Source organism: Rousettus aegyptiacus, unplaced genomic scaffold (genome assembly GCF_014176215.1).
Source record: "Rousettus aegyptiacus isolate mRouAeg1 unplaced genomic scaffold, mRouAeg1.p scaffold_m13_p_4, whole genome shotgun sequence".
In the NCBI taxonomy this organism is placed as follows: domain Eukaryota; kingdom Metazoa; phylum Chordata; class Mammalia; order Chiroptera; family Pteropodidae; genus Rousettus; species Rousettus aegyptiacus.
In genome coordinates this window covers 44,672,490-44,700,287 of record NW_023416307.1, presented here as the reverse complement: position 1 = coordinate 44,700,287, position 27,798 = coordinate 44,672,490, and the positions used below count along the sequence as shown (strand labels likewise).

The 27,798-nt window shown below is 37.8% G+C and overlaps 1 protein-coding gene across 1 annotated transcript in view; it reads right to left on the bottom strand.

Annotated features, from left to right (window-relative positions):
• Positions 1-27,798, bottom strand: part of TPRG1 (tumor protein p63 regulated 1) — a 122,792-nt gene that overhangs the window by 46,969 nt on the left and 48,025 nt on the right. Inside the window, exon 4 of the mRNA XM_016136241.2 lies at positions 21,088-21,264. Within this exon, the coding sequence (XP_015991727.2) occupies positions 21,088-21,264 (177 nt within the window). The remainder of the gene's footprint in view (positions 1-21,087; positions 21,265-27,798) is intronic.

Below are 27,798 nucleotides of genomic sequence, written 5' to 3'. Positions count from 1 at the left end.
CTATTTAAGAATAAATTATGTTAAAGACAAGCATGCACAATATTCAAGATATCTAGATTACTTTCTTTTCTATTTTCTCCTAGGGCTCACTCATTTAGCTAGGGTTGTCTGCATGTCAGCACCAACTGAGGGCCTTTAGTAAAGAAGCAGCATATTCACACTTTCATTATGTAAATAATGGGCAAGCTAACGTGAGACATCTATGTGCAGGACTCTGTAAACAGCTGCAGCTTAAACAGCAGTATCATAAATGCAGGCAGGAATTAGCCAGTGCTGAAAGATGAGGGCCATCAAGTGGATGGGGACTGTCTCAACTCTGCATTAATGCCTAAGACTGTCCCTCTACCTTTCAGTTAACTAATCTTAGAGAAGTTCTTGAGTAGAAAAAAACAACCCATCTCTTTGAGGCACTGCAGTATAGTGAGAAGGTCCTAGCCTAGAGATTGGGAGATCTGACTGCATTATTTACCAAGAACTCTCTTAAGATGACTTCACCATCAAGTGAGCCTTAGTTTCTTCATTTATATAATTCAAAATTAACTACCCTCCTGCATTTACTACAGGATCATGTATGTGTGTGTTTCTCTGTGTGTGTATGCAATGAAATAATGACTATGCAAGGGCTAGAACTGAGGGCTGACATTATTTCTCTCTAGCCTAAACGTGCCTGACACATTCGTTCCCATTGGCTCACTCATCTCAAAAACACAGATGAGATTTTTGTTGTTGGCTTTATCTTTTCCATTTAGCAGTCCTATGGTAAGAAAACCATGGGTTTTGATGTCATAAGGATCTGTGTTTCATCCCAGGTAAAGCATTGGCTGGTGTGGCCTTGGGTATGTTTGTTAATCTTTCTTTCTGTCAGTTTCTTCAGCTTCCACATGGGGATATTAACACCTTGCTGGTGGCGATATTTGAATTCACAATGACATATGTAAAGAGTCTAATACAGTGTCTGGTCCACAGTGGCTGTTTAACAAATCATAGTGGCTAATGTAATTATTTACCACTCTTTTCAAATAACCATTGACAAACAATGGGGAAAAAAAAAGATTCCCCCACCACCTGCCAATCCCAGCCCTGCCAATCATTCCAGCTGTGTCACTTGTGGGGACTAGGACACATATTCAGTGCTAAATGAACATGGAAACACTACCATTTGGCCTTGCAGCTTGATCCATGGGCCACCACTTTAGCGCTTCTGCTGCCACCCAGCAACTGCCCAGGGGAACTGCATGGATTTCAGACTAGTAGAATTTAAAGGGATAGTTATTTGAAAATTCTACAAAGCAATAAGGAAAGACTTTTTTGAAAGATTCTTTTCCAGCAATGACAATATACAAAGGTATGAGATATTAAATGCAAGACTGGGTCAAATTCAAAACTCCTGACATTAATATCTAGGCATATCACCTTCCAAATAGAAGAATTTCTGTAAAACCAACTGGACCTTTTTTTTTTTCTCACTATATCATTCATTATTATATTTTAGAGTATCTAGGTAAAATTTTCAGATTATAGAATTTCATTCTGAAAGACAACTGGAAGATTATAAACTTCATTCTCATTGTTCTACAAAAGTAAACAAAAAAAATTGAAAAATATAGTTAATAGATGTCTGGAATTCATTTATAGAGAGTTAAAACTCTTAATGCCACATCTACTGTCTACCTAACTAATGCTCTATTTCCTAGATGCTTCTAAAGAACAGATGCCCTATTTTCCAGTGACATAAGAAGAAAACCTAAAAATGCTAGAGCTTATAGGTTTAGGTCAATGAACAAACTCCTTAGTTGTTTACCCATCTTTGAGTTCTACTCTCAACTTTGTCATGGGGGTCTTGATCACAATTCCCCAAGACCACAGTTTACATCTGTAAAGTAAGGGAGATTGAACCAGAACCTCTAAAATCTATTCTACCTTTTGTTTCTTATCATTACTCTCTTTATTTAAGTATAATATTAGCACCCTGGAAGAATTTAAACACATCATAACTGGGTTTTTTTTTTCCACAATAAATATGAAGAAACAAATCCTGAACTTTGACTCTCTGCCAAACATCCACTGGTCCCCATGTCATTCCTCCAGATGGATTCTCATGAAAATGTACCCTGCACAGCCCTAGGGTTCAGCCCAATCTGTTAAGTAAACCTTTTTTTCACTTGACTTTAAGTTGGCACACATAGGCAGGGTCTCCCCTTTCTTAGGTTATCTATGTCAGTGGATGTTAGTACAACCCCTAATGAAAAGGGGTCCAAAGAGTTAAAAACAAAAATAAAATAATATATGGCTTATAAGAGGTGAATCTGAAAACCATGGGGAGAGTCACAGCATGTGACTTTGATGCCACATGTTGTTATGGAAAATGTATGTTTAGAATGGATCTTGATAGGAGTCAAGAACGCTAGAGAAGACTATATAAGCAGCTGTTTTGGGATGAAAGGCTTTATAAATGTCAATTATGTCCAGTTGGTCTAATATGTCATTTAAGGATGTTATTTCCTTATTGACCCCAAATACTTGAAAACTCTTATCCAAAAAGATATTTGCACACCGATGTTCATAGCAGCATTATTCAAGGTGGCCGGGATGTGTAAGCAACTTCAGATAGATGACTGAATAAAGAAGCTGTGGTACATATATACAATAGAATATTACTCAGATATAAGAAGAGATGAAATACTGCCATTTGCGACAACATGGATGGACCTCGAAATAATCATGTTAAGCGAAATAAGCCAAACAGAAAAAATTAAAAACTACATGATATCACTTATATGTGGGATATAAACCTAAAAGCAACAAGGAGGAGAGAGGGGAGAGATAGATGGAGTAAAAGGGTCAAATATGTGGTGACAGAAAAAAATCTAACTATGGGCAGTGAACACACAATGCAGTATATATATTCCTTACTGTTGGATTATACACCTAAAACACTGGATTTCGTTAACTAATGTCACCATAAAAAGATGAATAAATAAAATAAATAAATAATCACTTTGACCCAGAAAGTCAGGTTAATCTTTTTTTCACTTGTGTTTTTGTCTTCTGTCCTCCCTGCTTTTTGCTGTGTTTTTATTTGTGTTTTGTTCTGTGTTCTTAAAATAAAAAAGAAAAGAAGAATAAGATGTTAACTGGTTTGTTTCTAAAGACAGATGATCAGAAAAACCACACACAAACAGTTATAAAATTTAAATACTGAGTCCTAATATTCTCGTTCAGTGAAATGGAAGGAAAATGTATAAAATAAGAGGACTCTCCCCATAGAACAGAAAAGCTAAATTCACGGGGCCAACATTTAAGTATTGATTAAAGTAGCAAGAGCAAAGTTAAGAATGCCCTATGTCTGAAATATTTAAATTCTCTAGCTTCCCAGACTCTGCTTTAGATTCCAGAAAGGATTAAGCTCTTTTTTAGAGAACTGATTTCTCTCCTTAAAGCCAAATCTCTGACTTGGATTCCATTTGTGCTTCAAAATCTTACCATTATGACACTAAAGACCAGAAGTGCTTCTCTAAAGAAATGCAGTACCTCTAACACTGATGGGTTTTCTTGTTCTTTAGAGCAATAGATTTTTGTAGAACCTCAAACTGGATGCCCTCACACTAAGTACATAGTGACTATAGTGTAAGCTCTGGGGTGCTTCTCAAGTATTTCCCAGCAGGGATTGGATCCTGCCCTCTGCAGGAAGTCTTAGGCAACAACTTCCTAAGAGGTATCTCTCATTTAAATATAACCTCCTGGCAACCAAATATTTATCTAGAAGAAATTGGGAGTGGCTCTGTCCAATCAGGCACCTGGGTTCAGTCCATTACTCAAAAATAACAGGATTGAGGCATTTGGGGAACGCCTCCTCCCAAAGATTTGCCAAGAAATAGCTCAGCAATCCCCTACCATCCACCCATCCTTGTCAACACGCCTCCCTGGGCATTATGAGTGAGTGGACAAAACCACACCCAAGATCAAATCCAGGGCATTCTTGGCACAGATCCCCAAAGGCAAAGTCAAGAGCATGCATGACAAAATCCTTGCCTGCTGCCTAGTTCATAAGAGTATGTGATGTAAATTGATCCTTACTGAGGATGGTAGGTCCAAGGCAATTCTGTTTTCAGACTTCACTTCCATCCAAGCAAATCACAGTGACTTTGCTTTCTTGGAGTCTGGGTCCATTAGTCGGTGTTGCCCACAAGAGAGTGATACTCAGAATCTTACATACAACCTTTTCTTTCCACACTTAGGTCAAGCATGCAACACCTCTCACCAGCACTGACTCAAAGATTTGATCGAAATATTCTCAGTGCTCCAATCCATCTCACACTCCACTACCTGCTTTAATCATTTACTTACCATTTATTGAGTACACAGCATTGTGCCACCACATACTAGTGTTGTGCTATAGGGTGTAGGAATACAAAGATGCATAAAGTCTCTCTAATCTAAAACCTTTATGACTTCCATTAGCAAATAAAAATATATGAGACCTCTCTATCCTGCCATTTAACATTGCCTGTGAACAGGTTCTCATCCCTCTCCTATCTCCACCGCTCTCCTTACACTTTCATCACCTGGGAGATTCATCAGGGTTTCAAAAACAGCTTTTCACACTTCTGTATCATCACGTCTTTTAATAATATTCTTCTCCCAGCCTATGAGTCAGCTTACTGTTTTCTACCAAAATTTATCAGTCTCTTGTCTCTTTAGCAATAATTCTCATCTTAAAAAACAATTGGCTCTTCTATGCTTCCACAACACATTTCTATCTTTCATTTAGAGTTTGTCACGTTATGTGTTATATCAAACTTAGTTTTCTATATGTTTATTCTCCCTGTGTCTAACTATATCTTAGGTATTTGAAGGTGGAACCGATATATAATTCATCATTCTTTTCCTAAAAAGATGACTAGGTCATTGTCCTTCATTTGTTGAAACACATCATTAAAGCTATTACAATCAGGGTCAAGATGGCAGAGTAGGTAAACATTGTGCTCACCACTTCTCATGATCACATCAAAATTACAACTAAACTACAGGACAATCATTATTGAGAATCCCCTGAAATCTAGCTGAACAGAAGCTCTACTGAGAACACACAAAAGACACCACCTTGAGACTGGTAGGAAGGGCAGAGTCATGGACAGGCTGGTTCTACACCCATGTATACCCTTTGAGAACCAGGAGGGATATCTGAGCTGTGGACGTACCCCTGAAGGAACAAGGGGGTCCCAGCTCTATACCAGGCTCCCCAATCCAGGGTTCCAGTGCCAGGAAGAAAAATCCCCACAAATTCTGGCTGTGAAAACCAGTAGAGATTGTGGCTGACCGAGACAGAGAGCTGCTAGAGTCACAGACATTGCTCTATAGGGGCCCACTCGTGAACTTACTCCATAACAGACTCACTCGCTCTGAGCTTCAGTGCTGGGGAAGCAACTCAAAATGTGCCAGGGACATACAGGAGAAAAACCGAGTTGTCTGGCTTCAGGATGAGGGTTAGAGGAGCAGCTTTCTCCCAGAGAGAAGTGCTGGCAGAAGTTATTGTTCTTTTGTTGATACCCTTCCTCCTCTTGGCATGCAGAAACAAGTAACCTCCATATCTGAGTCTCCATCAATGTGGCTAACATTGATCGCCCACCTTGGTGATTCCCTGAGACCCCTCCTTACCCAACTTGCAGGCCCACCCAAGCCACTTCCAGTCAATTTTTCATACAAACAGCCTATTTTGGTTCATGCTGCAGACTTTTCTAAAATTTCTCAAAAATTCACAAAACCTAAGCAAGAAGCATCTTGCCTTAGCATGACCCATACCTCTTCCTGGCACTAATAGCAGCTGGCCTTGGTTTAAGGCTTGGCGTCTGGAGGCACATCTAACCCCAGCATCAATGGCAGCCACCTGCAGATTGCTCGGTGGCTCATGCCAGGTGTTCCCAGGCAGGGCATAGGCTACAACTGAACTTAGCCTATGGTGGGGCCCCTCCCAGGAGGCCTAGGTCTACATGCCCAGTGGCCTGCTCAGTATGAGCCAGAGCATCACCAGGGCCAAATTCAAAGATGACACACTCAAAGAACAGACTGAGAAGGAACCAGAGTCCTGCTAAAGCCAATTCTACTCCATAGGATCAGCCCTTGAACAACAGCTCTGCCACTGTAATCATGGCCAATCCTCATAACCAATCAAGCCAAGGGCCAGTCTCTCCCACTGATGTGCAAACAGCGACCAAGGCTCAACTAAACAGGATGACACATGCAACACATACAAGGGACACACCTGGAGCACCTGGCTCAGGTGACCAGGGAGACTGCACCACTGAGCCCCACAGGACATCTACTACATAAGGCTAATCTACTAAGATCAGGAGACATGGCAGGCCTACCTAAACATAGAAACAAGCACAGGAAGGCAGCCAAAATGAAGAGACAAAGAAACATTTCCCAAAGGAATGAACAGAACAAAACTCCAGAAAATAAAGAACTAAAGAAAATGGAGACAAGCAGTTTACCAGATACAGAGTTCAAAACACTGGTTATAAGGATGCTTGATGAATTTAGAGAAAGAGTCAATGAACTTAGAGCAAATTTAACAAAGAGATAGAAAATGTAACAGTGGAAATAGAAAACGTAAAAAAAGAACCAGTCATAAATAAAGAATATGATAACTGAAATGAAGAATATATTAGAGTGAATCAACAGTAGATTAGATAAAGCAGATGTCTGAATCAATTTAGAAGATAAAGTAGCAGAAAACATCCAATCAGAAAAGCATCATGAAAAAAGAATCCCCCAAAATGAGGATAATTTAAGGAGCCTCTGGGAAAACATCAAGCGTACCAACATTCGCATTATAGGGGTGCCAAAAGGAGAAGAGAGAGCACAAGGAATTGAAAACGTATTTCAACAAATAGTGACTAAAAACTTCACTGACCCGGTGAAGGAAATAGACATGCAAGCCCAGGAAGTGCAGAGAGTCCCAAACAAGATGAACCCAAAGACACATTATAATTAAAATGCCAAAGGTTAAAGACAAAGAGAAAAAAATCTTAAAAGTAGCAAGAGAAAGGTGGTCAGTTACCTCCAAGGGAATTCCCATAAGACCATCAATAGAAACTTTGCAGGCCACAAGGGACTGGCATGAAATATGTAAAGTGATGAAAAGTAAAGATTTACAATGAACATTACTCTACCTAGCAAAGCTATCTTGTCTAACCTTCTCAGACATGAAAAAGCTAAAGGAGTTCATTACGACCAAGTAAGTATTACAGGAAATGTTGGAGGAACTTCTTTAAAAAGAAAGAAAAAATAAATAAATAATATGAATAATAACATGGCAATAACTACATATCTAGGAACAATTATTTTAACCGTAAATGGATTAAAGTCTCCAATTAAAAGAAAGTGTGGCTGACTGGATAAGAAAACAAGGCCTATACATACGCTGCCTGTAAGAGATTCGCCTCGGATCAAACGACGCACTCAGACTGAAGGCAAAGCGATAGAAAAAGATATTTCATGAAAATGGAAACAAACAACAAAAAAAGCTGGCATAGCAATACTTATACCAGACAAAATAGACTTTAAAACAAAAGCTATAACAAGAGTAAAAGAAAGACTCAGTCATCCCACTTCTAGGTATTTAAAGGAAACCAAAACACTACTTTGAAGAGACATGTGAATTCATAGGTTTATTACAGCATTGTTTACAGTAGCCAAGATGTGGAGGATACCTGGGTGTCCATCAGTGGATGAATGGAAAAGTGGTGTACATATATAATGGAATATTAGTCAGCCATAAAAAGAATGAAATCTTGCCAGCAACATGGGTGGACCTAGAGGGTACTGTGCTGAGCAAAGTAGGTCAGACAGAGAAAAACAAATGCCATATAATTTTACCTACATGTAGACTCTTAAGAACAAATTAAACATACAAGCCTCAATGGAAACAAACTCATAGATACAGAGAATGTTTTGGTGGTTGCTAGATGGGAAAGGGGTTGGGAGTTGGGCGAAAAAGAAGAAAGGATTAAGAAGTAGGAATTGGCAGTTACAGTATGGCTCTGGGGATATAAAGTATAGCATAAGGAATATAGTCAATAACATTGTAATAACTATGTATCATTTCAGATGGGTACTAGATTTATCAGGGAGATCACTTTGTAAGTAATAGAAAAATCTAACTATGTTGTACACTTGAAACTAATATATCATAAGCAAATTGCAATTAAATTTTTTTTAATTATAAAAATGATAACAATTAAAATAAAACTATTACAACTAAACCTTGTTTTCAGGATCTGGACATAGCAATATCTGACTTAGTGTGAAGGAGAAAAAAACACAAAGAACACACAATGACTGTACTATAGGAAATAGCTAAAATAACTTTTTAACTAAAAAAGTTAATGAATATTAATTACATAATGTTCTCAATTATAAGTTAGGTTTTGCATTAGAACTAGCTTCCTCTGCCTGCTGGCTCATCGTCAAATATATCCCTAGGTGTTTTAGGTGGCCACATATTAGGTTTAAGGTTACTTCTCTATACATACCTGCAGAGTTATCCCTCTAACTCCATACACCTCCTGCTTAGTCTGATTTGGCGGATCCCATGTTGTTCTTAGGAGTATTTTAACATGTGCTTTCCCTGCTCACAGAAACAGATCCCCTGCTTCCAATTAATTAGGGATTAGGCTCTCTCAAATCAACTCATCAAATTTGTAATCCTATCAGAAAACAGGCTCTCCCTCTCCTTTAGTTTGTCACTAAAAGGATTTGAGTTGAGTAAATGATTAACACTTCTTTCCTGTTAAGCACAGACCTGTAGTTCTAATTGCCCCACTCAGAGACTCAGTAGCTTCTCAGGTAGTCGCTGTCTATTAGTATTTTGTAACACCTTAAAGCAGCAGTCCCTAATGTTTTTGGCACCGATGCCTGATGATCTGAGGTAGAGTTGAGGTGGTGATGCTAGGCACTGGGAAGCAGCTGCAAATACAGATAAAGCTTCACTGGCTTGACCACAGCTCACCACCTGTTGTGCAGCCCAGTTCCAAATAGGCTTTATTCGGTAGCATTAGGTTTGGCTGCATGAAACAGAAACACCTTAACTAAGGTGAACCACACATCTCCTCTTGGTAAAATAAGATCAGAGGTGAGCAGCTCAGGAATGGAAGCCTGATTCCAGATTCCTGCCTCTGCCGCCCCAAGGTTTGCTTCTTGGATCCATGATGCAAGATGGTGGCTGGAGCATTACATCCACATTACAGGTAGAAGGAGGGGGAAGTGGAAAGGTAGAGGGGAGAGTATTTCCTTGTCTTTCAAGGAGTCTTCCCAGAGGGCTCTCTCATTTTTTCTGCTTAGAATTCATTGGCCAGAACTTAGTCAGGTGGCACACTTAGCTTCAAGAGAGTCTAAAAAATGTTACCTCATGCCATTTGCATTTAACAGACATTTTTCCTACTCTGAAAGCTAACATAAGTGTTGAAGACAGAATTTTCAGGATTTTAATGTAGGTGAGAAAGGGTAGAAAAAGAAAATTGGGTCTCTTTTATTCATGCCTAAAGACACTCTACAGAGAAAATAAAAGTTGTTGCTTTTGCCTGAGTGGAAGGAGAAGATGAACCAATCAACCATAACACAATTCTTTAGCCTGATGTCACTCTTCAAAAGAGAGGACTTACATTCTACCAGTTCCATGATTCACTTACATTCGCAGACATATTAGGATTTTGTGACTCCAGCACTGTAAAGATTGTAGCTTTCTCTATTCATGTATAAGTCAAAAAATAAAAAATGCTAAATCAAAAAGCATAAAATTTTCATAAATGCTGAAAATAAAAATTTCTTTTAAGATTTACAGATTTAAAATTTTGAAGAAGTACATTAAGATCGAATGCCTGTCATTGTTTGATTTGTTACCATGTGCCTGTACTTGTCTGCCTGTTAGATAATCGAGTGTTATTGATAATTTTTCTTGGACTTCAGTTATTCTCAAGGTTTTCTATCCTGAGTCACATGGAGTGCAGTAATATTTCTGTAAATAATGATTAATTTGGTGAGAAAAGTACTGTTCTACAACATCTTATTTACTGAGAGTATTTGAGGAAGGAAGGGATGAGAAGCCAGTGACTTAATCCTCAGGAAAGACAAAAGACTGAATCCTTGTTCAGTAACTTCTCATCCTACCTCCACCTAATGAAAATGCTTTGCTTTGTGTTTTTAAAAATATATCTTTTTTGGTAAGGTAAACACTCTGTCGAATGGATAATCTAGTAGTCAGGCACATCTAAATGAAGAATAATTTAACTTATTTCAGACTTGGCTGAATGTTTTTAATAGAGAGATGTGAGGATGATATGACATAAAAAAATATAAACTATATAAAAAGTATAAAGCTAGGTCCAGAGACTTTGGAGTAAGAGAAGAACAGGGGCTGTAAAAAAAAGAGTAAAAAGAAAAGAAATGTCAGTTGAAAGTAAAGAAAAAAAAAGTGGATTAAACACCAACTCCGGCCTATTTTCTTTTCTCCCAGTCTATCTTTTCCTTGGGTCTGAAAAATAAAGGCACAAAAGTTCAAGTTCTGCCACCAATGTTAAACATTCCTCAAACAAAAACTGTCATTGTTTACAGTATTCCTTAGCTGCTAACAAAGAGTTCTTAATGTTCTTATTTTGTGGGCACAAAACTGGAATGAACATTATAAAATTTTGGTTAATCACTGGCCCATGAGATGGCAGAAAGTTTAAAGATCATCTTCTTTAACTCCTTTCATGTTACATGGGAGTAAATTAGGTCTCCGAGAGGGGAAACAACTTTATTTCAAGGACACACAGAAAATTAAAGGCTGAATAGAGGCAAAAGTTCAGATTTTCTTACTCCCAGTCCAGAAGAAAAATCTCTGTTGCATTTTTAAATAGTCACATTCATTTAACTAGGATTAACCAAGACTAGTGCTCCTCTTTATTAGAGTGAATGAGCTAAAAAGAGAGCTCCTCAATGCTCCGCACCTCCCATCCCCCCACCCCGCAACCTCTCTACACCCACACCCATTCAAATTACCTCCCAGTACCCCTGATCCTCCACTTCTTAATCTAAAACACTTCTCAAAAACTCAGGTGAACTTAGCAGGTCTCTTAGTTTGTAGTAAAATGACATAGTATCAAGATGCACACCTAATTTTAATCCTCCAGATCTGTTTCCATCATCACTGATAAAGCCTTGTGTTTATATAACATCTTCCCCCAATAAGCTCAGGGTGATTTATGAACATTATCTCATTACACAATAAGTAATTATTCTAAGTGATAAGTGCGCAATTTTATTCATTTTATACACTGAATCAGACCCATTTCCCAGCAGTTCCAGAGATAGTCTCACAGTTTAGAGGGAGAGCTTTCAAACCAGCTTTAAGTGTAAACCCCTCATTCCCTAGTGAATGCCAGTACAAGTGACAGGTAAAAGGAGAATTGCTCTAACTCCTTCAAAATGCCATAGCTCATCGACATCTAAATAGAAAACTCTCCATGTCAGTGTCTTCAGGCCCTTCATATTTAGCAAGCCATGTTAGCTTGTTTACAGTTCTTCAGAGGTACCAGTTTCCCTCCCTCCTTTGCACATATCCTTCCCTCTCCTTAAAACATTCTCTCCATAACACCCTTCATCCTGCCAGCTCTTACTCATCCTCCCAATCCCAGTTTCAGAATCCCTTCCTCAGAGAAAAACTTCCCTGACCTTTACCCTCTAGTTTAGGTTCAAATCCTGTAATAGATACTCTGATGTCCTTCATGTGGTAGGCTACTTTTCAGGTGGCCTCCGATAAATGTCTGCTTCCTGATATTCACACCCTTGGGTGATAGCTTCCCCTGGAGTGTGAGCTGGACCTAGCAACCTGCCTCTAGTGAATAGAGTGTGGCAGAGGTGGTAAGCAGTCAATTCCACTATTAGGTGACCTAAAGACTGTGGCTTCTATCCTGCTCAACCTCTCCTGCTCTCTCCCACTATCTCCCTTGCTCCCTCTGAGAAGCCAGCAGCCATGATGTCAGTAGCCTTAGAGAAAGGCTTACGTGGTACGAACTGTTATTTCTGGCCATCCTCCACTGAGAACGGGAGCCTTCCTACAATTACACGAGTGAACTTAAATGTGATCCTCCCTTGGTTGAGCTTCGAGATGCCACAGCCTCAGTGACACCTTGCTTGAAGCTTTGGAGAAATCCTGAACCAGAGGACCCAGCTAAGCCACACCCATATTCTTGACTCAGAAACAGAGGAATAATAAATGTTTGTTATTTTGCACTACTAAGTTTTGAGATAAGTTGTTGCACAGCAATAGATAATTCACACACCCCATATATCTCTCCTTTAAAGTACCATCACTGTTGTAATTTTATACTTATCCGTATGATTATTTAATCACTCTCTGATTGCCCCTTTGACTGCAAGCTCTATGACAAAAAGAAAAAGAAAACACTCTCTTTAGCATGATGGTATCACTATACCCAGCAGAGCAAATGGCAACAGCAAGTGCTCAATAAATGTCAGTTGCATGAACAGTTTATCCCAACCAAAATCTTTTTCCATAGCCAATGAGGTACCCCACGTAATAAAGATGAAGTGCTTCTTCCCCTTATAGGCTCACAGTTTGTGCCTTCTCCTTCCCACTCCCACACCAGCCAGTCATCACATGCCAGAGATTCTACTTCAGCCAAGTCTTCTCAAACCCATGCCCTCCTTTTCTCACCCACTGGTCCAGCTCAGGTCCTTATAATTTTCCAGCTTTACTGTTAGAGAATCTCTCCCCTAGCCGGCCCTCTCCTACCATCTCTTATAGTGTAGCCACCCTTATCTTCTTGAAGCAAAATGCCAATCATTTTGGGCTCCTTCCAAACCTTCAACATCTCGCATCTTAATATAACTAACATCCAAACTCTTCGTATTATTATTGTTCAAGACCATTCAGACTCTTCTCTCATACCTTCTCAACAGCTGGGACCCAGCGCCATGGGAGACCTGGCATGGTCACACTAGTCAGTCACTTGTCTACCTATGTGTGGATGGCAATGCTCCTCATTATCTCTCTGCCCAAATTCTCTTCATCCTATAAATACCTGCTCAGGTTGCACCTCCTCTTTAAGATCTTTCCACATCTCTCAGTAGAAATTTTCTTTCCCTCTCCCGTGCTATGATGCTGTTGGCTTTCCACTGAAGCATTAACTAAAGCCTAGTTAAAGCATGAGTGTGTGTGAGAGTGTGTGTGTGTGTGTGTGTGTATTCCTGCAAGTCTGTGAACATCTTGGAGACAGAGTCCGTGTCTTGTCACTTTGTCATGAACAAGGCCTGCCATCTCGCCAGGCTCAGAAAATACTCATTGAATTAATCTAATTACTACTTGGAAGAAGCATACGTTTAGGGGGCTACTTTTTATTTTCAGAGTGCTGCTGGGAGGGCAGATGATTAAATCAGCGGCTTTTTCCTTCTTAAAGCAAAGACCACAAACCACCTTTAAAGCCAAGAAAAAGATGTGATGGGAGGGAAATAATCCTCCATTGAGTTTGGCAAAACGACAAAATGCAAGCTTCTACCAGGTAGTTTCTTTTTAATTAAAAGTTAGCTGGATTCTTTTGGAGGACCCAATTTTCTGGTCAAGTCAACAAAAAAAGTAACCGATGCCATCCATATCCCCTCCACTGCCCTCCCACCCCCACTCCTGGAGTTAGGCAATCCTTGGGGTGGCATACTCTTCAGCTGTTTGCTCTGCGCTCATAATTAGGTTGTCTAGACAGGAGATGTTGCTGGAGCAATAGCAAATATTTTACAAGGTGTTCTGCAGAACCACACTTAAAACAGTGATTAGAATGTACTGACAGACGCAAAGCCAGCAGAATCAGCCTGGGCCAGGAGCCGGTTTCACCCAGAGCAGAGCAGAGGCCCTTTGAAGCTCTTGTCTGAGGAATAGAGGCCAAATTAGAACTCTGGGTGCACAGAGCAGCTCACTGGCCTTTGGGCAAGGGAATAAGGCTGAAGTGATAGAGTAATGTCTGGGATGCCCTCCACCTGCCCTCTGTGTGCTGGCACTAAGTCAACTACGGGGTGGGGGTGGCGACTCCCAGCTCCTGTTCTCACCAGCATCTCTACAAAGAGGATGAGTTCTGGTGACCACCACAAGCAGTTTCCCAAGCCTCACTTTGCTTCTGCAGTGTTGCTTATTCCTTATGTTGTGCAGATTGCAAATTGAAAACAGCATGGAGACATAAATCTGACATGCCTACTCTGGCAGGAAGACATTTATTGGCCTGACCTTCCCTCTCAGATTTTGTTGGCATATTAATGTGACAACAATAATATATCCCAGCAGAAAACCTCTTTAGAGACATTTTTTTTTCCACAGGAGTAATTAAGTAGGTAAAATCATTTGCCCCCTAAGATAAATGAAAAATTGCTGCACAAACACAGTAGTGCCGAAAACAAAAAAACAAACAAACAAACAACCCCCCCCCCAAAAAAACATAAAAACACAAAAACCCACAGGATTTCAAGACCAAACAAATAAAACAAAAACAAAAACCCTTTGAGATTTTATAAATGAGGAAATTGAGAGACTCAGCAAAGGTTGAAGAAGACTGATATTGGGAAGGTACCTCAGGACCCAAATCCCTAAATCCACCTGTGAACTAGTGTCTTTCTACCAAACCTATTATAAAGTCTTGTATATTCTAAGTGCTTACTACAATACCAGGTATTTTTCTAAGTATTTTTTAAATATTATCCCATTTAATCCTTAACACAGACTGATGAAGTAGATACTGTTACCCTCTCAGTTTATAAATGAGGAAGGAGACTAAGGCAAGGACTATTATGTGACTGCTCTAAGACACTCAGAAGCATATCTAAGATTGGCCCTCAGGCATCTTTCTAAGATTAATACTGTCTATCTACACTCTACCATCTCATCAAGAGTTCAGATGAGAGCAGAGATAAAGAGATGGGGCCCACTTATCCTCAAAAATTATAGTGCATTTGAGGACAAATATGAACTAGGTACATGACAAAGGAAGGATTTGAAATCAGAGGATCTTATGTTTCAGGCCTCACCACCATATATTTTCATGATTAAATACAAGTCACTTGACCACTCAGTCACAGTTTCCTCATCATTATCTATTGTGAGCATATTAAAAAAAGAAATGTGGAGGGAGAGAAATGGCAAGTAAACATGGATTTTTAGAACTCATTAAGAGACAACTTAATGTATTTTAGCACTTTACAATTTACAAAGCACTTTTGCATTCACCATTTAAATCTACAATGACCTATGAGTTAGACCTGGAAGGGATTTTTATTATTGATGTTTTATAGATTGGAAATTGAGATCCCAAGAGTTAAATTGTTCAAATTCGAACAGCAAGAAATTGGTGTAGGTAAGATTAGTTATAGCTTTAGCCTTATGCTTACCTCTCATAGAAATCTAGTCTTCCCTTCCCTCCCTCACTTTTTGAATTATGAAAATCTATTTTTAATTAAAATCTCAGAATGATAGATTTCCAATTATGATAGAAATAAAATTTGGGTTCCCATCCCAGGTAAGGAAAGACAACAAAAGATATGTACTAGCAACTAGTTACCCTAGAGCAGGGGTCCCCAACCCCTGGGGCACGGACTGGTACTAGTTGGTCTGTGGTCTATTATGAACTGGGCCACACAGCAGGAGGTGAGCAGCAAGCGAGGCAGCAAAACTTCATCTGTATTTGCAGCCGCTCCCCAGCACTAGGATCACCACCTCAGCTCCGCTTCAGATCATCAGGCATTTGATTCTCACTGGAGCACTGGTCCCTGGTACCAAAAAGGCTGGGGACCACTGCCCAAGAGAATAAACTAGGCCTTTAACTATTTCCTAGTTATGTCTCTGGGAAATGCTCTAATTCAGAGGGAATCTGGCTTCATCTCACAAATAAATGATCCACAGCCTTTCACAGTCACTTGCCATAGCCATCTCCCTTCAAATTAAGCCAAAGGCAAACAGTGAATGAAACAAAACAACTCTGTCTTGTAAGCACCAGTATGTGGGATACGCTGGCACATGTTCTAAGTTCCAGTAGTCCTCTTCATGGCTTCTTAAGGGAAGCAGAAGCTATATTAACAGAATTCTTCACTCGGACAGACAGAGAAGAGGAAAGAAAAAGAGAGAGGGGAAAAAAAAAAAAAAAGAAAGATCATAGAGAAAGAGGGAAAGGAGTGAAAGGAGAGAAAGAGAAAGGGAGTTAAAATATTATTTATCCAAAGAAAATAATACCAGACTGAGAATTGGAAGAATTGATTTTGAAATCCAGTTCTAATACTAATTAGCTGATGGTTCCTGAATCCCTGAACCTCTTTTGATCTCATTAGTCTCATCTCTAACAAGTTTCAATCTGTGCCACTTATTCTTGGGATTCGAAGGTCAAATGGCACAGGGGAGGTACAAGCTCTTGGGCAACCATGTCAGCATTACCACTACACCTAGTGGGTGCTAATGTTAAATCATTGCATTTTCTTAAGACAAGGGAATTTGCTCAGACTGCCAAGATTTCTTCTGGAGTCAGCTTATAATTACTTAGCAACTGATTTTCCCTTGCCTCTTCCTCCATTCTCTGACTACTGCCGCCTGACCTCTGATCTTGCTGACTTAATGCCCAACCAAGAAGGGCCAACTGACTTGGAAATAAAGATAACAATCAAATTAATCTACTAAGTTTCATGTTAACAAAAGCTTTTATCTGGGAGAGAATCAGAACTTGTTAACACCTGATATCTACTAGGCATATTACGAATTGCTTTCAAGCTATCTCATTAGAGCCTTACAATAAGACCGTTAATGAAACAGAATGACAATTAATATGCATGATCTTTGATAGATGAGGAAACAAAGTTAACAGTTGTGAAACTGAGACTGAAACCCAGGACTCTTCTCTTAGCTCAGAACTCAACTATGAAAGTTTGCTAAAAAATTGAGCAGAACATAAAGTACCCCTTCACCACATTATGTTCCTACCTTCAGGGGCCCAGAGAAAGCCCTTTAACATTTAACAGCATGCCAGCTGCTGGCACTGGCTTTCTCATTCTAACTCCAGAATGCAAATCTGGATAAAGCTACACAAGTTAATTAGGAGGGCTGGAATTGCATCAACTCTCTGTGGTAATAATTGGATGCCTCATGGGAAATAAAATAAAATATGCCATAAAAAATGAACTTTGTCTAGTAAAATTAATGAAAGTAGGGAAGTAGAGGATGAGAGAATGTGGAAATAGTATGAATAGGAAGATTTGTTAGTTTTTAGAATGGAGGTTTAATATACAATATTTAAGATGACACATCAAGTGGAAGCATATTACTTAAATTAGTAACCACCAAAGTAACTAATAATAATAATAAACTACTTTAAAAAATGAAAGATAGACAAATTTTAAAAGAAGACAAAATAGGTGGTGGGTTGTTAGTGTAAATAGGTTTATATTAGGAAGTCAATAGATAATATTTAAAAAAGAGGATTAAGAATGCTGTGTTAAGTTACATACACTTAGAATCACCAGTAGAAAAAGGTAGACTATAAACCGTGTCAAATATACATATTTATTTTACACACACGAACACACACACACACACACACACACACTCAATGAAAAGCAAGGGAACTATAGGAAATGCAATATATATATATATATATATATATATTTAAATACAATAATATAAAAATCAAGATGGGAGAACTAAGGCCATAACTGTTGTATCAATATGTGTAAATAGGTTAATATTACCAATTAAAAGAAAAGACCCCCAAGTCAGATTACAAAGTAAAATTCAATTATATCTAGGTGATTATATAGAGATATATTCAATAAGACTTTTAATGAAACAGAATGACACTTAATATGAATGGATCTTTGATAGATGAGGAAACAAAGTTAATATATATTTAATTATATCTATATACAAGAACAAATTAAAAAACAGCATATTTTTGTTAAAACCAATAAAAGTGGTTATGTTCATTAACAACAAAGAGAGAGAATCCAAATTGCCACTATTAGAAAAGAAAAATATTTCACTAAATATCTTATAGCCATTTAAAGGATAATAATGAAATATGAACAACCTGATGCTTTCAAATACAACTTAAATGAACTCAGCAAATTCCTCATCTATTAACCAAAATTAATACAAACCTAAGAAAAATTATGAGTAACTCAGTATTTACTTTTTAAAAAGTAACTTTATTATCAAAAACTATCCTGCAAAGAAGTCTAGGAATTACAAGATTTTCCTTATAAATTCTTTCAAATATTCAAGGAAGAGATAATACCATTAAGAAACAGAATCTCTTAGAAAACAAAAGAGGAGAGAACACTTTTCAACTTGTTTTATAAGACCAGCCTCACCCAAATACCAAAACATGACAGACATTTACAAAAGAATGAAAATAATAGGCTAATATTCCTCATGAACATAGACACATAACTCTAATAAAATATCAGAAAACCAAATCCATGAATGCATAAAAAGAATAATATACCATGACTAAATGTGTTTATCTTAGAAATGGAAGGTTGATAGAATATTTAGAAATCCTAATAAAAATAAGTTTTTTTAAAAAACTTGGTAAGCTGCTGAAAAAATAAACATAAACTCTAAAAAAAGGATGAATAAAAGGGGAGTAACTCTACCAGTTATTAAAACATAAATAAAGATTATAATAATTAAAGCTATTTTGTACACTAATAAACAGATAAATGGAGTGCAATGGAGAATTTGGAAGTAGAAACAAACATAGTACAGTACATATGATAAAGGAAAAAAGATAGAGGATTGAATAAATGATGCTAAGTAATCCAGCCTGCCATCTGGATAAAAAATACAACTGATTGCATATCTTTTTATTTACTTAAGTTAAATTCTAAATGAAACATAAACATAACTTTCTAAAAATAAAACTACAAAAACAAGATGAAAACTTGGAAATATATTTTATAATTTCAGTGTAGAGAAAGAAAGTTTTTCTCAAAAAAGAAATAAACTTATAAATTTTGAAAGACAGATAAATTTGACAACCTAAAACTCAAAGTAAAAAATAGCATTATAAAGTTAAAAGAACTGTGACAAACTGGGGAAAAAAATATTTGCAACATATATGGCAGACAGAAGATCAAGTTCTTTTATATATAAGAAACTCTTATAAATCTATAAGAAAAAAATAAATATCCCAATTTAAAAAATGGGCTATGGTCAAAATAGTTCAGAGAAAAATAAATAAAATGTCTTTATAACATAAGAAAAACAACCTCAAGTTCCTTCAAATTTTTGTGATAAAAATTAAAACAAAAATAAGATATTTTTCTTTATCTCACTGGCAAAGCAAGAGTTTCATAATACACAATGTTGGTAAAGATGTGTCACAAATGATGTTCTTACACTCCATGAGAGCAGAAACTGGTGTCACCCATTTAGAAGACGATGTGGCAATATCTTTCAGTTAAAATTCAGGCGACTTTTGACCTAATTCTCTTATAAAAAGTTATATTACAGGTACATTCGCACATCTATACAAAGTCCTATAGACAAGGATATTTATAGTACATTTGTAGTAGAAAGATAAAAATAAATATCCATTAATGAGAGGCTGGATAAATAGGTTAGGCTTAAAATAGAATATGCTGCATTATTAAAAAGACTGAGGTATATCTACACCTGATTATATAATAAAGTTTCCAAAGTATATTACAAAGTAAAATATCTTGAGTCAAAACAGTTTGTGACATGTATACTATTGAGTAAAATAATTAGTGATAATTTGTGTGTAGATATAGACTTACAAATGTGTACAAACACACACACACATATATATACCTATATATGTATATATATACACACACACAAAGACATTTCTATTGTAGTATATTTATAGACTATTTCTTTAAACACACACAAACACACACACACACGCATACACACACGTGAAACTGCAGACTATTGCCTATGGAGATAATCCTGGAGAACTGAAAATCTGGGTTAAGAGAGGTAGTTCCTGAAAAAAAAACATTTTCTGTGATGTTTAAATATATGTTTATGATGAGCATACATTATTAGAAAATTCCACCAGTTCAAAAAGTTGGTGAACTTAATCACTTCTTACATTCATGAAAAGAGTAAATAAAAAATAGATCTTTGATATGGTATGCTTTATATAAGGAAAACCAATCACTTGACTAAGCTCTGCTTTTTTAGTATTTTAGAAAGATTTTTCTGTTTTTACTATGTGCCAGGCCCAATGCCAGTTGCTTCTAGGACCCCCTGCCTCCCCCCTAAAAAATATGGTACCTGCCTTTAAGTAGTTCACAGTTCAATGAGAAGAGCTCACATTCAGAGGTCAGAGGAAGTTTGTTGTCTTTATGACTTAGATATAAGATGTTAGATCTAAACATCTCTTTTTGAGATCACGACAAGAATTTACTCAGTTCAGCAACACTCCTTTGTAGACCTCACCAGGTCTCTTGGTAACTATCAACATCTCTGAGACAGTTGATGTCCCCTCCACTAAGTCATCAGGGAAGATCCCAAGAAGATTTATTTTAAGAAGAGCTATTAGCCATTGTGGATTCTGTCCCCTGAGCTTTACAGAATAATTTTAATTCCTAAAGGCGTCAATTTTTTTCCCACCTTCGCTCCTTCTGTTGTGCTGTTCTCTTTGTTTGAAATGTTCTTACACTTTATTTCCCCTTCTTTGGCTAACTCCTACCTAATTTCAGATATTGGCTCAAGTGCCTCTCCAGGAAAGCCTTGCTGATTCTCTGCCACACAAATTGGTTGAGAACATTTCCTCCATGATCCCACAGATCTTTTCACCTTACATTTACTTGCCAGGTTATCATGTTAAAGTACAAATTTACTTAAAATGTTGTCCTTGGTGTCTGACATAGAGGAGAGACTAAATGATTGATTAAATTCACCTGTAGAGCTTCCCTGTTCCCCTTTGGGTTCTCCCAGCTTATAGTATGGAACTTAACTTTGTAATTGTTTTTCCTTGAATAACCCTCCCCCTCTGCACCACTTCTCCAAGTCTGAGACATCATTCTTACTTGTCCAGTGACATCCCAGGGAAGGCAAACTTGCCCAGGCAGATGCGATAGACAGCATCCAGGGGAATCCGCTGCAGCTGCACACAACTGAGCATGATGAAGTCATATTTGCAGATCAAGAGAGTCTTGTCTGTGACCAGCAAAATCCTCTCCTTCTCATTGTTCCAGTGGTCTATCCTGTAGAAATCACCATGGAGAAGAAAAGTTGATGGCATAATTTTTCCAGGTTAAATATAATGGCATATACTTAAATATCTCTACTAACACAGAAGATGGTGAGGTTTGATCACTCAGAAGAAAGTTAGGGTGAGGAATACCACCTCCTCTCTCAGTCTGGCTCTATGACCAAGGTAGGAGGGAAGGTGGAAGATCACAGGTAAGTGTTCTATGGCCACAGAGCTCAACGATTACTACTGATGACAGATCCTTAGGGAAGTAGCAAGTTTACATCAAGTTGGCAGTTGATTGATTCATACTCCTCCATATCTTCCCATTCTCCAGAAAAACATCATGGAGCACACATTCCTCCAAGGATATGAAAGACATCTCTGTTCGAACACAATCCGCACAAACTTTACTTACTATGCATTAGTTTATGCTAATCTCCAAAGGTCACATTGCTAACTGGAGATAAAATGGAGATTTGAACATAGGTCCACTGATCCCCAAGCCATCACTGTTTCAAGTTCATCCCATCATATCCTTGTGGTAGAAATACAGTGAAATAAGTGAAGTAGGATTCTTATTAGCCAAGGACAACTAGACACTAGATAAGTGTTTCCTGAATGTATTTGCTTCACACTTGAGGGCCTTTCAGGGCGTATATAAAAAAATTCTAAGAGTTAAAAGTCTCTCCAACAGAGGGAACAAAAAGGAATCAAAACAATGGCTTCTGGTTAAAAGAACGAGAGCGTGGTCTATAATTTCTCTCACTCGCAACACTTTTACTGTCTGTTTACTGTAGTCTTTAGTATATAGCACTTCATGACTTTTATTAGAATTGCCTTAGTATATGTTTAATCTTCCCTAAGAAACTAAAAAGGATGATTTGTGACTGATTCTTATCTGAATCTACACTATACAGAATCAATCTAATGCAAAGATAGTATAGGCGCTTCATTTCTCTCCATGCAGAGTAACCACAAGGCTATTTTTAAAATACAAAAGGCATGATATCACTGACCGTTCACTTTATGAAACAGAATCTTTTTGCTCTGAGGATCAAATCTAAGGTACCTAACTGGTCTGGCTTCTAGAAACTGAGCATCATCTCAGAGCAGGCTAAGAAAACTCATTGTGCAAGTCATGGTTCAAATGTCTCATCTGAAGAGGAATTCATTAACTCTTACATGCACTTGACCCCCTATTACACTCTCAAAGCATCCTGACTCTGCTTCCTTCGTGGAACTCATTGTTGTTTGTAAGGAGGAATTATATGTAAAATGTTTAGTAACAAGTACCACATGGACACTGACAGATGAGAATGAACACAAAGTACAGAGGGTAGGGCAGAGCCAGAAAGTATGGGCTTGTATCATCACTGTGTGTGTGTGTATGTGTGTGTGTGTGTGTGTGTGTGTGTGTGTGTGTTTCATGAGGGTGGACACTATGTTTGTTGAGCTACTCATTCTATGCAGTTCCTATTAAAGAACCTACACTAAATAAATATCTGTAGAATGAATAAATGAGTGCCAATTATAATCATTTTGAAAGACTCAACTGATTGAGGGCAGGAATGGAAACTTCTAGTTCTATTACTCACTAATTCTGAAAGATCAGACTTTAATCAGTCTTTGGCTCATGTCCCTTATCTGAGAAATAGAGACAATACTAATATTCACCTCATAAATTTGGGGAGGGAATTAAGGAGCATGATTCTCAATCAGTGTTTTATAAATTAACTGTTATTATCACTGGCAGAGACCTATATCACTAAGCAACTGGGTAATCCAAATATATGCCAATCCTCAGTATAATTTAGAGACACACAAGCAAAACAAAGATAGGAGTTAAATCAATGGAAAGAAGAACAGGAGGAGACAGGAGAGAAGAAGGAAAAAGCAAGAAAGAGCAAGAAGCAGGAGGAGGAAACAAAGGATGAGATCATTGATGGAGGTCCTATTGTATGCCGACTATTATGTATTTATAAGTATTACATTTCCCCACAATTCTTTGAAGAAAGTCACATTTAAATTCACTCAACTAGAATATGCTGGTAGAGTCAGTGGTGAGTTAAAAGGTTCTGGTTTAAATCTTATTTCTAAGGTTTCCCTCCACTCCAACAACACTGTGATACTCCCTTCCTACTCCAATAAGAGATGAGAGAATTCTTGATGATCTGTTTAACACTCTCAGTTTTAGTCAGAAAGAGAAAGGAACTCTGAAATGTCTTATCAGATATCTACATAAATTTCTCTAAATAAATTGCATCTACTTAGCAGCAAGTTATAAACTGCTGCCTAATAAATCAGACTTGTGTTTAGTCTGAAAAAACTGCAGCTTTTGGTTGAATGGTTTTACTGAAAATGTCAGCACTCCATAATGAGATTTATTTTAAAAGGTAAAGGATTCGGGGGAAAAAAAAAAGAGAATTCTTTTTAGGAACACAGAGAGTGCTCTACTGTGACACAGACTCTGCATAATTTGCATGTTGAAAAAGTCTGAATTCAAGTAAACAAGCAGGCTTATAAATGGTTGGGGGCCACCATCTCAAAAGCCTAGGTGGTGTTTTTATTTGTTTAGACTTCAATCCCACTCTTTTTTCCCAAAGAATTCATGGAGAAAACATGAAATTTCATATGCCTAATAATATAATTAAAGTTTGGTTAGTGATAATATCCAGGACTAATATAGGAATAGAAATAACAATATTACATTTGTCCAGCTTGTGGAGCTTTACAAAGCCCTTGAATATCAACATCCTCATTGAATCCTCACAACAACCCTTTGCATTAGATATTATTACCTTTGTTTTAAAGACAAGGAAACTATGATCCAGAGACCCTTAAAATAACTTGTCCAATGTTTTACAGTTAGCAATCAGTAGTGCAGGAACCTGAAACAGGTATCAAGATACCAAATCTAGCCTTAAGTTTGGCTTTCTCCCCATTACCACCCACCTCCAAACAGAAGACCCTTCATCATGATGTGAAAATGTGGTAAAAGCCACCTCTGGAAAGAGCTGATGTGATGATACGTATCACTTCTTGAACTGTTTTCTCTGGGAATCCTCTCCCCAAGACAACACTCATGACTGTCCCTTCCAAACCTTGTCCTCATGCCATGTTTCCTATGTCAGGGAAGAATCCTCCTTTCATCCAGGTATGCAAGACAGAGGTGTAGGAGTCATTCTGGACTCATCCCATTTTCTCACCTCACACGTCCAGTCTTAGACATTTACTCCCAAAATATCTCTCAACACCATCTATTCTCTCCATCTCAGTCTTTACCATCCTGATCCAGTCTTCCCTCATCTCCCACCTGGATTATTGCAGTCACCTTCTCACTAGGTTTGAGCTCCTAGTCACCTATAGCTGCTTTACCTACATCTACTCTTGTTTCCTTCCAATCATTTCACCAGACTGCAATGACATGGACCTTTTGACAAAACAAAGCTTGTCTTCACCTCCCCACTCTGGCTTAAAACACTTCAACAGGTCTCCAGCATTCTTATGAAAAATGATGAAAATTCTTCACCTGGTCTAAGAGGCTCTGCAAGGTCAGGCCCTACCTACTTCTACAACCTCACTACAGTCCACGTCTTTTCACTCCATTCTCCTTGATTTCCTTTCAGTTTCTGTATTCACCATGCCCATCTCTACTAACGGGCCTTTGAACAAAATTGCTGTTCCCTCTTTTGGCAATGTTCTCCCTGATCTTTTTTACCCAGTTAACTTTTAGAGTGGTAAGCAGTTATGACTTCCTCAGGCAAGTTTTCTCTACTTCTCTTCTTTCTAATATTATACACTTTCATAGCACTGCACTTTCCTCCTTCATAATACTTATCCCAGATACAATTTTATAGTTATTTCTATGATTATCTAATTAATGTCTGTTTCTTTTTCTTATTGTGAATTCCACAAAGACAGTCAGTTAGCATTGTGTCTCCGAGGTTATAGGTGTCTAAAAGAAATTTCTGAAGTGAATTAATAAAAATTGAACAATCCTTGTGCTGTGCAAGCCGTAAGCCTTGGCTCCTGCTATTTGGGGAACCCTGTCTTCAGGTTTATGTTGAAATCGTCTCCCATTAAATAGTACATTTTCAAAAAATAATCAGTAACATTGGGAAGATGTGCATGCCATAATAAGTGAGAAAGAGTAGGATACAAACTATTACCTTCAGTACACAGACAATTTTTTAACAGCAACAACCACAAAATACATAGATCAAAACATTAACATGTTTTGAATGGTGGGATTTCAAGTGACTTTTATTTCTTTTCATACTTTAGCCAGAATTTAATTTTTATAATGAAAAATATTTTTATATTCTACTTTTATGAAAAAAGATATTTTTAAAATAATAAATCCTCTCCATCTTTCAAGTTCCCACTTTAAATGCTATCTGTTTCATGCAGCCTGACCCTCATCATCCTCACCCCCAAATGGATGTCGTCTTTCTTTACCTTTAAAATACACACAAGCCTTTATCAGCGCTTCAGTTGTGGCTCTAGTCACAATATTCTCTGTATGACAATGATTTCTGTGCTTGTCCTGCCATTCCCTCAACATTTGATTTAGAGATGGGACCTAGTCCTGTTTGAGCCTCCTCACTGTGCTCCCTGCGGAGCCAAAAGAAAGCGCAAGGTTTTAGCAAATCAGCGTGGTATAGAAAACTAGAACCATAAGATTCATTTCCTCGGTTTTAAAAGCCAGTTTCTCCTGGGAGAGGATTTGTCACATCTCCTCTCACCATCACTGTTCCTCAGCACTAGCATCATTTCCTTACTTGACGGGAAAGGGACCCCGTTCCTCCACCATATGAGGAAACCTGGGAGTTTGTGAGATTTGCAGTTTCCTAGATGACAACAGTTTCGCCAGCAGAGGGCAACAGCGAACCAGTAATGACAGGCAGGACCTGCCTGAGCAAATTTCCAGAACCGCCCCTCCCACCCAGTTACTAAAACCATCCCAGATGCCTTCCCAAGGGCCCCAGCCCTATGCCTAACAATACTTTTAGTTGCTCTTTTAAGGCTATGTTAAGTCAATTTGTGGTTTGGAAATGATTTTCCTCCAAAAAAGATTTTTTTCTAATATTCCCCTACACACATACACACATGAGCACAAACACACGTAACATACCACTCAGTGGAGAATCTTCCCTGATACTGAATAGAGTGAGCTTACCTGATTTACAAATCAACCTTCCTTTGTGTGACCCGCAGCCTCTTAGCAGAGCTCAGGCCCTGAAGGAGGAAGACAGTGTCTTGGCTGGCTAGGAATTGCCCAGGAGAAAAACACTGAATCATTCATTCCACACATATTCTCTGAGTACCCACTGGGTTCCAGGCCCTGAAGAGAATCCAATTTGGGTTTGTTCTTCAAACACAAACAGATGAAAAACGCATGATGTTGAAGCAAAGCAATTTCTCTCCCCCTGAGTTAAGTGAAGCCTTATAAAACCTTTAGCTAAATAGTCCACTTGCAATTCTTTCAATCATTTGGTTGCTCTTTCCCTGGACTTCTTCAATTTGTTTAAAATAGGAACCCTACAAGTAAACACAGTATTCTAATAACAATTTGATGACCACAAGCTTTTCCTATTCTGAGATCCCCTGACTTGACTTCCTATGGTTCATATTTTCTCCCTACTACCCTATGCAGCCATTTGTGTACCAGATCCCATGCTAGCTGCTGGGGACATTGAGAAGAGCATTGTGCTCTTAAGGGATACACAATTCTGTAAGATGTGAGGTAAGATCACATAGGGAAGAGCTAATGTGGCACCCAAAGGTGAGATGAGACTTTATAATAGTAACTTTATAATAGTAACACGATCCAAGTGTCCAGATTCCCAGCACATGGCCCACAGGGCTGAGAAACAGGAACTCCAGGCATCTATTTGATGTTCTTGAAGAAGGTACTCATCAACACTTCATTTCCTGCTGTTTGGTGAACATCTCAATATTGGAAAAACACAAGTTGCAAAGCACAAATGATTCTCTGGAATGTACACAAAAAAAAGGTTTCAAGAGTATTCATTCATTTCTTCAACACTTCTTTAATGTGTACCGCTGTAAGACAGACAGAGTGTCCCCATAAGACATAGATAGGATGGACCTGGAAATACCCATTTATGTATCCACAAAGTCTGCTTTGTTTTTTTTCCTGAGTAAGAGAAGTCCTATCATAGAGTTTCATATTGTTGATTGCAGAAAAAAACAATGGTCAATTTTTCCCTTGGAAAACAAAGGAGTTTGTGAGTTATTAAAAAAATAATAAAATAATAACTACAAACAGTTTTAGTTGGGAAATTATATATATATGTATATACATACATATTTATATTTATACATATATATACACACACATATATAGAAATATATGTATGTATATACATATATACATACACACACATATATATAAATATGTGTGTATAATATATATATGTATGTGTATGTATGCCAGGTCTAATTCTGAGATCTACATGCACATATGAATAATTCTACCATGTATTTTTCTTAAATTGTAATAAGAGGAGCCTCCATTTAT